Source organism: Fulmarus glacialis, unplaced genomic scaffold (assembly GCF_000690835.1).
Source record: "Fulmarus glacialis isolate BGI_N327 unplaced genomic scaffold, ASM69083v1 Scaffold44504, whole genome shotgun sequence".
In the NCBI taxonomy this organism is placed as follows: domain Eukaryota; kingdom Metazoa; phylum Chordata; class Aves; order Procellariiformes; family Procellariidae; genus Fulmarus; species Fulmarus glacialis.
Window position 1 is genome coordinate 1 of NW_009209514.1, and position 12,227 is coordinate 12,227.

General features: G+C 41.8%; 1 protein-coding gene across 1 annotated transcript; it reads left to right on the plus strand.

The window, feature by feature from the left end:
* Positions 1-3,705: 3,705 nt before the first annotated feature.
* Positions 3,706-7,607, plus strand: LOC104071065 (tumor necrosis factor ligand superfamily member 10-like). The gene is given in 5 exon segments (XM_009576855.1): positions 3,706-3,750; positions 3,752-4,024; positions 5,565-5,607; positions 6,334-6,481; positions 7,160-7,607. Coding segments are annotated over 5 exon segments (957 nt in total).
* The last annotated feature ends 4,620 nt before the right edge of the window (positions 7,608-12,227 follow it).

Consider the following 12,227-nt stretch of genomic DNA (forward strand, 5'->3'; position numbering starts at 1 on the left):
GGGGGCAGGCAACGGGGGGACCCCGCTCTCTCCCTTTCTCTCCCCCCCTTTTTTTTGGCGGCGTTTGTCCTCCCTCCGTTCAGAAGGCGGCTGCAGGTTTGCGCTGCGGGCGGTGCGAGCGGAGCTGCAGGCAGCTTAGAAGTGTTTGTTTAGCAGGAGAGCAGAGCCATCCCCTGCGCTCCCCAGACAAAGAGCTTCGCTGTGCGTGTGCCCGCTCCTTTGTCTAAGCTTTCCTTGGGCCGTGGGTATGCACGCAGGAGGCGGAATTCAAGGCAAGAACAATTAAAAAGTTTTTGCCCTTTTTTTTTTTTTTTTTAAAGAAGTTACACTTTTTTGCAGAGAAGTAGCAAATGTGCTTTTCATTAGAGCGCCAAGCCTGCTATCTCATCACATTGCTGTGCCCCATCAGCGCTGCAGAAACGGTAGTAACGCTCGGAGGACTCCAACAGCAGCCTCTGTCAACTGGATAGTCATAGAGACAAAAGGGAAAAAAGACTGAGAGAAGCTGAGGTGCCTTTTAAATGCCTCCTCTAGCAAAATACATAGTTTTAAGACAGTGACTAATCCCAAAGGAACTTCACCCAGACAGCAAACACCACTGAATTCCTCAGAATGACTTGTAAAATACCCATTGTATAGTCTAGATGCTTTGGTCTCCTTTGCGGCCACCCTTCGAGCCTGCTAGCTGCTGCTTAACTCTTTCCTCTTCCTGCAAAAGATCATTTGCATTCCAAGGAAATTACATATATTTTATAGTCCCACGAGCCTTTATGTGTGTGGTCCTCCTTTTCATTGACCCCCTAGCACTCAGGGTTTCCCTGAGTGTCTTGCCCAAATTTTACTATCCTGCTGTATAGTTGTACCAGTTGCTCTCCCTGGCACTAAGGTAGACCTAACTGCAGGTAAGTGTACTATAGTTATACAACTTCAGAAAGTATTGCATAAATGTAAAATGTTACGTTACCTGTGCATTTAATCCACATCAAATTTAATAGGTGGAGTCTTCTGAGATGTCAAAGTCCTCTCTGAAGCAAACATTAAAGGGTATACAGTATTCTACAATATAAGCCAATGCTCATATTTTGGAAATGCGTAAAACAGATTTTCCTTCTAAGTTTATAGCTGTGGCTGTCCCATGTTTGGTGAAATGGGTGAGTCACAGAGATGTGTTGATTTTATGAAATCAGGTTACATAATACTGATAATGAAGAAAAATATATAAATGCATTCTCGTCTCTTCATGCATATGGTTCAGAGTCCTTTGCTAACAAGCTTGCCAATCTAAGTAATTAGTAACCACATTTATCTTTCCCTTCCCTATATTCAAATACATACACATATTTGTATACACCTAGTGATACTTGCCCAAAATACAACTCACTGTTTCTGAAGAATAACAAGCCTGCATTTGGTGTGAAAAGCTAGATCTGCCCACACTGAAGTTCTGCTGCGCTACAAAGTAAGGTTGCTGGCTCTGGAGGGGGTACCTTAAGCACATATCCTTGCATGTGCCATCTGGTGCACAATAAACAAGGAAAAAGCTTATCTAGAAACACAGTCTGCTACCCCACATCCACATGGTGCATGTGGAATAAATCTCAAAAAATAAACTGTGATTTTTGTCTGCCCATTTTTCTTCCCTTTGTTGTTCACAGTATCTGCATTTCTACACCTTCACCAAATTACTATGGCTGCACAGACCGCAGATATTTTTATCTTTACAAAAAGAATAATGTATAACTAGCAGGCTTTTTTTCTCTACAGCTGTAGTAATCTGAGTAGGAATACGAATACAACCATTTGTTTAACAGTTTTGCTATGGGAGGAAGTGCTGAGACACGAGCACAATAAAGTTCATTATGCTTCAGGATACAGGGCTGCGAGGAAAATATCCTCAGACTTCCTTCTGTTTTGAAAACATAGTCCACGCACTACTCCTAGAATAGGAGAGAAGCTTTACAAGATAGCGTTCCTGCAGGATTCTGTCCTCAAAAACTTCCGTGCTACAGATAAACCTCATTTGAGTAAGTCTTGCAACACCCCAGTGCCTTGCTTTCTCTACCCATAAAACAGAAATACCAATCCTTCAGTACCATATGGTGCTGATACAAGGTTGCATTCCCTGAGGATTTCAAAATGCATGCAAAATACTGTTCCAATACCAGGATAGTAAAGCTGTTTGGGGGAAAAGTATGCCAGGTAAGGAAAATGCAGAAGCACAGGACTGTTTGCTTCCAGATTGGAGGGCAAAGCTCAGAGGTGAGCTGTAGCAGATCTGGTAAGAGAATAAACTAGTATCTCATCTGCTCACATATTTTTTTTCAAACTCATCAAACTACTTTGTTATAGAAGCTGGTATAGTTAAATCTGTCAGAGCCCTTACTTTTAAGCGCATTCTTACCTTTACAAGCACATAATTGTAATCACTTTAAGTGAGTTCTTGAAACAAGAAACCTGAATTAAGAATATCACTGTACTTCTCAGCAAGGACACAGAAACCTTCACAAACACTCATAGTCGTGGCCCCATTTCGCTTTGATGCCTACAAAGTACAGAATCATTTCAGGTATTAGATGAAGCTCAATAGAGTCTGCTGCTGCAAACTGAAGGTGCTGTTCAACCCAGTAGAACTTGCAGGGTAGTATGGGTGAATTCTCCTAATCCTCCTGGAGCATGAAATCTCTTCCTAAAGGCCTTTGTTTTCTAACAGGCAGGAAAAGCATGGAGTGTGAAGGAGGAGGTGACTCCATTTGTTGCTTTCAATACCCCAGTCTCAAGGACAGCTGAAACCGGTACTTGTAGAATAAATGTACCTGTTTAGCAAGCCAAACTTCTTTAACATAAGAAGAGTGACATTTAAATGTTACAAGAAGTCCATCTGAATGCTTTGCATGTTTATTGCTGGTTGCTGTTTCTTCCAAGTTCCTCTAGTACTTTGCTGGCGCAACAAGCCTTACCAGTCCGTAATGCTGATGCAGCAGCAACCGAGTTCAAAGCAAACAGGGAGCTGATCTCCGCTGGCATTGACTGGCAGCAGGTTATGTGCTCTTACATTAAACAACAGCGCCAGCTGGAGTTGTGTGTCTCGCCTCACCCTGCAGATGCAGCGGGGCTTGGGAAGAGCTTTCCGCTACGATATAAACGCTCCCAGTCAGATGCCCTGGGAGCCAACAGGAGTTTTGCCACTCTTCAAACTAATTTCTCTTTATCAGAAGAAAGCGTGCTTTCTCCATGACTAGAGGGTATAGACATAGGCCCATGTCACGAGCATTCAGCGTTATAATTTTACTTGGACTCAAATGTAATTTCTGTTGTCTGGACTTTGTTCTGGACTATTAGGTCAAATACAGTTACAGAGAGACCCCAAACTGGATATGGGGAGAATATGGTATAGATACATATCGGCAAAAGCCTGGATTGTAAGTGGCATTGGCTGAAAAGACAGAAGGGAAAATACTTTTAACGTCTGGTATTTGATTTCATCCTCAATAATTTGTGAGGAAAAGTCCCTTGTGCAAAAGAAATGTTTTTAATGCAGAACTAGAGAAACTGAAGAATTCACAACATCAGTGATTTGGGTATTGAATTTTCACAAAGCTTATTTAGTCAAGTGCTGGATACCAAATTTATGTCCATGGAGATACTGTAAGTATATTTTTGCGTATTAGGTAAGCCATTATAGTTCAATAAATATGTAAAATCAGGATGAATTACTCGTGCTGTCTATATAGTCATAACTTGCACCATACTGGCAAATGTTTTAAAGAAAAGAAAGCGTGTTCCTAAGCATAGCGAACTTAGTGACATACCACAGCTGAACACCTGCGAGCACATCACAGGTGAGAAGTCCTGGCTTTCTCTTCTGCTGCAGCTCCGGGACACGTACTCCAAGAGCGGCATTGCTTGTCTCACCGGGGAGGAAATCGGAAATTTCATCCAAAACTTGGATCTAATTGAAAGCGAAGACAGAGCGGCTGATCCCTGCTGGCAAGTAAAGTGGCACCTGGGAAAGTTAATTAAAAAGGTATTTGGGAACCGACACGCTGAAACAGCGACACTTGGTGATATTACTATTCAAAGAATCTTAATAGCAGAATAAATGGGGGCTCTCGGATTGTTTTATTGCAAAGCAATAGTCAAGCCACAGCTTCAGCTGCAGAGTGCTTGCACTGAAGCCAAAATAAATCCTGACAGTGGCTTCACTAGATTCAGGAAATAATAAAGCAAAGACAATAGTTTTTACTGAGCTAATTTCAGTGATAAGTTGGCTTATCTGAAATACCTCAGGGTAGAAGTGCTTGACTCAAGCTTGTTTTCTACCTGACCATACGGACCTGAGTGCTAGCAGAGGTGTCACTCCCGCTTTGGAAACACAGGGAGACCGGCATGAGAAAATGAGATGAAACGTAGCACAGGGAGAGGTAAAAAGGTGCCTGAGGAATGGTCTAGTCATGAGCTGTGTGATGTATTAGGGGGGGAAAGAGCGAGCAAGCACACAGCATCGGGCACAGCACCTTCCCAGCTCAGCATTCAGAGAACACCATCTCCTGCATGACTTACAATACATGAAATTTTGGCTACAGAAAAGAAAATAAGCCTGGCTGAAAAATCAGAAAGGCTAAAATCTTCTGAAACGGTTTTCAAAACCCCATCTCCAGCACATAAAAAAGCTCATCCATAAAAATTCACTTCTGGCTGAAACTTACCTGGCAAATCTTGCAGCCCAAAATAGATCCTCTATTTGTATTTGGAGATCTCGGCTCCTTCAGTGGAAGTTCTGCCAGTGAAGTCCCTGAACTTCTGCGTAAAGAAAACGTTTTATTTAGTGGACATTTACACATCTAATATACCTACTAGCTCCCTGATTGCTTAAAAAAGATAGCCTGGGTGCCAGAAACAATAATAAATTATGGTGGTGGTGGTGGTGATGGTGATGATGATGATGATAATAAAGGATAGATGGATGGATAGATAGATAGATAGAAAGGTGGCAGGGCAGAACCCATCAGTAAGGGGCAATACAGGGCCCCTGTTAGTCACCCAGGTGACTAACTCATCTCAAACCGTCAGCTTGCTGCAGCTGCACCACCGTTCATTTCAGCAGTCAGCAAACGGTTATAAAGAAGGGGAATGCACAAAGTAAGATATGCTGGCTTAAGAGCTGAGATACGTAGATAGGTAGAAGTATAAAAATAAATGAAATTTAATTTCCCAGAGCCAAGACCCCACAGAAGTGCACACTGCCAAGTGTTCTGCGAGCGGAAGCTGATGCTTGTACACTCTATCTCTTCTTAGTTAAGAAGAGCACGAGGGTCAAGTTTTCCAATAGACTTAAAGCCCAGATGGCTGAGCTCTCTTGAAAATGTTTTCCCATATATTTCGTTACATAAAAGATGTAAATGTAGAAATACTTTATTACAACAAATTAATAGGCTTTTTTTGATTTGCTTGTTGATCAAGTCCAGAATACCCTTTATTCAGGAGTTTGAGAAAGGAGTGTCTTTTTCCTGCACCTATCAGTTTCTGCTGACAAACTAATTCATTTTCTCTATGTTTGTTGGCAGATGATGTCGAGAAGCTACGAGGAAAACATGTCTGCAGTCAACGGTATTATAATAATTTTATTATCTGTGGCAAAAAGGAGCTGCTAGTGGCACCTGATGTGTAGTGACTCAATTAATTTTTTAAAAGTGCAGAAGACACTGACTAAGATCTTGTACTGGCAGCAAGTCATCGAAAAATGATTACTTATTACTAGAAGGCAAATTTTCAGGAGCCAGAAATATGGTCAAGCAGTTAGAGCAAGGTAACCAAGGTGGATGCAGAGGACTCGGCTTCTAGACCTCAGTCCCACAGTATTACGGGGACATTTAAACAGTCTGCTCTCCTGGGAACAAGCAGCACTGAACTGCTGCAGGCATAGATCAGTGAAGGCATAGCTGTGCTGAAGCTCATACAGCTCTAAACACGTTGAGTGAAAGCGTTGCAACCTCCAAGTGGAAACTTGGAGTAAAGATTATGAATACTTAACCATAAAAGATACTGATGATGAATGTGAAAATTTGGTATTGTGGGTTATTTTAAGTTGTCTATTGGTAATTTTGCGGCGGGGGAGGTGAAGAAGGAGGACAAAGAGGCATGTAAAGACATATCAAGGAGAGCAAGAGCGAAAAAGAAATTTGAGCCGTGTTAGCCAACATATAGCATTCAGTCTATGATTTAGTCAATTAAAAAAATGACATACCTGTTCCTTAAAATCAGGCCAAACGGGACAGACGTGCTTTCTAACATTCTTGCCTCTAACATGAGGTTCCTTTTCTGGTCTTTCCTTAGCTGAAAGAGCCCTGACGCTGCCGCACACCGAGGGGCAGCAGCCACCGCGCAGTCCTGCCAACAGGATCGCGGCGCATCTGACGGGCAACAGCAATAGGAAGAATTCCCTGTCCCCACGCAGTAAGGAAAAACCTTTAAAAACAGTTAAAGATCACAGAACTTACTCTCTCATTGCTAGCCTGGTGCTTACCTCCACTTTTTAATTCTAACAGTATTTAATATTAACAGTAAGAAGGAAATAATAAAAAAGTCTTCTTGTCCCAGACAATGGTTTTTTCCGCTAATTCTTGCAGAACAGGGAGAAAGCCCACTCCCTCTGGGTACCCCACTAACTTTTCTTCTGGAACCTTCATGGGGGGGAAAAAAATAAATATCCTTCTTCCTAACATTAAGTTTTCCTCTTCCCTTTAATTTCCTTCTGTTAGTTGTGTGAGTCCCAGCTGCTATGGTGACAGACCTATTAGAAATGCGAGACAGAGACAGAAGAGACTTGACATTCAGGCCATATTAATGAAAGGCTTGGTAAGGTTTCTATGGCTTTGGAGGGCATCAGACACAAACGGATATTTTAACTTTGTTACTCAGTAACAACATGGTGGTTTTCCTCTTATTTGGGAGCACAAAAATTAAAAATAAAAGTAGTTCATGTGAATTCCCACATAGAGCTAACCAGCTTACTTCTGAACTTCAAACTGTTTTGATAATGGACCTAATGATCCGCTGGGAAGAGCAAGTTTCCTTACTTCGTTGTTAAAAACCCGCCTAGCAGACACCTGGCCTCACTACCTGGCTTTTAATTTAACATTTTCTCTTTTTTTTCTCAAGTAGATTCCTCGCCCAGAAGAGGGCACGGACAAAAAATAAACAACTGGGAATCGTCAAGGAAAGGCAACTCTTTCCTGTACAACGTGGAGCTGAGAAACGGCGAGTTAGTGATACCCCAAACCGGGTTTTATTACATCTACTCACAAACTTATTTTCGTTTCCGTGAAAATGAGAACGAGGATTCCGATTTGTTGGCACAAATCAGGAACCCCAAACAGCTTGTCCAATATGTTTACAAACTGACTAATTACCCAGAGCCCATTTTGCTCATGAAAAGCGCAAGAACAAGCTGCTGGTCTAGAAAGGCAGAATACGGACTTTACTCCATCTACCAAGGTGGTGTGTTTCAGCTGAAAAGAGAGGACAGGATTTTTGTCTCTGTCAGTAATGGTGACATAGTTGACATGGACAAAGAAGCAAGTTTTTTTGGAGCCTTTATGATCGGTTAAAAGATGAAAATCATGCTCCAAAGGAGATGATAGTTTTCATAGTCGGGATCAGCTTAAAATTCTATAAGATAGGGGATAATAAGCAAACACTGTAGCAATACCAACAATACCAGACTCCCCTTTCTCAGCTCACTCAGCGCAAGGTCCGACCATGCCCAATACTCTCCCACCAGCCGGGAAGGAGCAGCAGCAGCAGCTGGCTGCAGCTGCGGATGGCGATGCTTTGTGCAGGCACGGGCACCACGGCTCGCTGCCCAGCCAGGCTGGGGACGTGCGAGGATTTCACATGCCACAGGTGATACCTTCGGCCAGAAGCCCGGGCAGGTAAGCGCTCGCCACCGCCTCCGCAGAGATGCTCCACGCCAGCTCAGCCACCGCAGGTGGGACGTAGGATGCTCCGGGTCTGGTTACTTGGGGGTGAGACTGGACATCAAATTTTATTCGTGGTCTCCATTGGGACCCCGTCTTTAATATCTCGGCTCCTGTAAGGAGCCTTTGCAAGTACTGCTTCCCGGATGCCCATGGAATTACTCTGGAAGTTTTTGTTTGAATCTGAGTTTTACAAAAGTGAAAGGCCATCAGAAACTCAAACTGCACGTCTTCATCTCAGCTAACAAAGCACTTGAGCACCTAATTAATTTTAAGCACACAAAGAGTCTGACTAAACCAGGGTATTTACATGCTTGAAATTAAATATGTGCTTAAGCATTTTTCAGGATCATGGCTTGAGTAAACACATTAGTCTGTCTTAATCAGGATATTGTACACAAAAACAGCTGCTGAAATGGCACAGAAGAGGTTTTGAAATCAATCAGTATTTTTGATCAGCACTATTTTGATAGTGCCTATTTACTTAATTGCTGTGCTGCAAAGATTTCACCAGGCTTCCAATAGGTTCAGTAATGTAGTTGCTGTTACGCTTGTTGACAGCAAGTACTTGATCCAGAAAAAAGGTGGTTTTCTGTAAACACTGAATTCTGTTAGACATTTGCCACAAATTAAGCATGAAATGGTTCTTCAATGTTTATTTGTACTGGCCTGTATTTGGTAGGATGTAATGCAGAATAACACACCCCGATGACTAATATTTTAAGGAAGACATACACAACTATCTGTACTTAAACAAGAGATGCAATTTGGGTAACGCTCTTTTGATATTTTTTTTTTCATTTTTAGGAATGGGTGGAAAATTTTCATAACTTTTTTTTAAACCATAATTTTTTTAAAAACTGGCCACTATATTTTTTAACTCTATGAGTAGGACTATTTTATATTAAAAAAAAAGACAAAGGAAAAAAAAAGATTTGCAAGTGTAAGCTGTGTGGGCTAGATGCACAGCAGAAGTCAGGTAGCATAAATCAGCAAGTCCGCAGCATTGTCAGTGGAGCGATACCAGTTTGCACCATGAATGCATTTTGCCCAGGTTCAGAGAAAACAGTGGGGAAAGGAAGGTGAAAGTGAAAAAAAATTGGAGGGAAAGGAAGACGGTTCTTCTGCGAATGTTACTTTACGTCAACAGACAATCTGCTTGTCTATTTTTTTAATACACTAAGGTTGCCGTGGGAACCCTCGTATTCACCTCCACATTCTGGTAATTAAATCACTGTACAGCCCTTGCATATGGGCCTCGTGAGTAAACCTGCATCATTCACCTTACTACTTCGTCAACATGAGGAAATGAATAGACACAAGCCCCTGCATTTATTTTGTCATTCAGAAAAGCAGTTACTTAAATACCTGTGTTTGAGCCGCAAGAGAAGAATTTCAGGAATACCCTCCTTTTGTCAGGTTAGGGCAAAGAACTACACTGCCATAAGCCTAAAACGATGATTTTTAACTTTCGTCTGCTGTTTTAACATAGCATCACATATACTGTTTTCAGTGGTAATCAAATATGTGAAATTCTTCGTCGTTTACTGGAACACTTTGGTTTGCCTCATTCATCTGTTTCAACAGAGAACAGAAAATATTTCTACAGTTTTCTCTCTGATTTCAGAATTTAATTCAGAAATTTTCTGCCTGCCAGAAAAGGCTAGGGAGAACAAAGCCATTCCCTACATATCTGGATGTCTGCTATATTGGAGAAATTACTTTTGTAAGTTCTCCTTGCAAATGGACCGGGCTTTTTGAGCTCAGTGCAGGATTGACCCATGTTATCAGGTTTGAGGCTTTTTTTAGCAATTTATTATATTAAAAATTTTGTTGTTTTTTTTTTTTTTTTTAGAAATGTTATTTTAGGAGTTTATTTGAAAGAAAATTTATTTGAACTGTGAAAAATATTTTGGATTTACTGGTGGCAGCTTAGAGTCAGAAACCCTCCTTATGGCTAAGAACAGATTTGTGTAACGTAGGAGCCATGGCTGCCAGAAAGGACTGGAAGGAAACAGTGGGGGACTCCACGAAGTTGCAGCTGATGCTAAGACAAACTGTCTATCACACACAGATTTTCTTGCTCCGTGTTCTCTCCTCAACTCTCAATATATAGCACCATGCCCGCTGTCACTTGGGGAATGCTCCCTGGCATTACCTTCCTTTTTTATCTAAATGTACATATTCTTGACCTCTGCATGCAGAGCATATCGCAACAGGGATCACACCAAATAATCATATTTTATTTCTGAATAATCCAAAGGCATGCTTGCCAGATACTATCTTGGGGGGAGATTATCAAGCAGTATCAGACAGCACACATCTGAAGATGAATGGAAAGATAGAGCAACTTCAGTTTGTACATTTGCACCCTGAATCATACTTTTCTTCTCACTTTATGTTGAATGGCGAATGTAGCAAATTTTTATTTGTGGATGTAGGTTGCGGTGACATGTAAATACTGTAATTTTTCTACATGCATTTTATATAAAACATTTTTAGTAAATAGTTATTTAGTCTTGCAGCGATTATTGGTGTCATTCTATGGCTTCCATAACAACAACCCTGTTTGAAATCATTTCTCCGACATTGGTTGGTATCAGTTATAATCCATTAAATGCCACAAACGGTTGCAATGCAAAGAACATGATGCAAACCATTGAGCAATGCCATATTGTGTAATGCCATATAACTGGCTTCCAGACCCTAGCTGGTGAACAGCATCTGGAAGCAGTACACTGAAGAAATCAGTGAAAATAATCTTGTGACCAGAGAGTACAAAACGCTGAGCACTTCCCTTGAGGTTCTTCTCATGTTTCTGAGCTTTGGCAATTATTTAAGCACTGGGAAATCTGTTTAGTAGGAAAACACCTGATCCTTACCCATTACCAAACTACAGTAGAAGATACATTGAATTCGGAGGGACAAGGACCGTTTACACGGATGTTGTAAAGCAGCAGTAAACTGGAGATCCCCTACTGTTGAAAACAAATGCACTCCCTGCCCCAAAAGCAAACACAGGATATTGTTTGGTCTATCCGCTCCACTTCTAAAATTTGCCCCAACCAATAAAGGGTACAAAACCCAAGCAAACCCTGGAAACTCAACAAGACATGAAGGCACCATCTAACCTGAGCCCCAGCCCTGGGATGGGAGAGGGGGTGCATTCGTCCTCTGCGTGCAGGGAAGGGCTACGGCTGGAGCAGCAACATGCCACAGCAGGGAAACCGGTTGCTCCTGCGGGACAAAGCCCCAGGAACATTGCCCCCACCTTAGCCAGCCCCAAGGGCTATTTCACCGCTGCGTGTCTCCTTTTGACATTGCCTTCTCTTAGCAGTTCCCAATATGATCTTATTCTCACTCTGCTGGGCTCTGGCAGACCCCCACATCACTGTTTTTACGCACTGCACATCTACGTGATTAACAAAAGGATTCTTGCCTCCCTAATGGACTCATAATCTAAATACATTTAGCCCGGTGTTTGTGTTAGGCTTTATTTGGAAGGGGTGGGCATGCCTCAAGCCTCGGTAATCAGACGAGTATGTCTGTGTGTGCGGCTCTCCCCACCCACACCGAGCCCCACTGGAACCAGTATGCCATCACTGGGGAGGAGCAGCCCCCGTGACCGCAGCCCCAGATTGCAGGGACGCCCATAGGTTTTAAAAATAAATTACTCTTTTCATAGCGACTGCATTTATTTCAGCAGAGAGTTCTCTCTTTTCTGGTGTTTCCATGGGAAAGAGGACATGCCAGCTAACTGGCTTTTATTGTACCTTTCATTACTTCATAGAAACAGACTTCTATTTTTTGTCTCTCTTTGCCTTAGTAAATGTCATTATTATTGTTTGTATTGCAGCAGTATTCACTGCCCAAGCAGGATCAGGGATGCTTTTGTTGTACTCCATGCAAAGAGGTAAAAAGTCTGATTCAAACACTGAGCTTTTAAGATTCGTAATTTCAGTTTTCAGATTACATCTAAATATTAGGGTCTAAGAAAAGGCTGAATGTAATGATCAATATAACATAAATAAGCACACTGAGACAAGATCTCATTCATCCCTCCAAGGCACCTTGTGCCATTCAGTAGCAGAAATGGAAGATAGATTAGGATATCGTTGGGTCTGATCCAATTTTCACAGGTTGGGTTTTTTTTCATGTAGAGTTACATGGAAGTTTATAGCAATTTTCATCAGAATCATCCAGAATTTGGTTCTCCATAAGTTTTATCTGTATTAACAGACTGAAATTGCA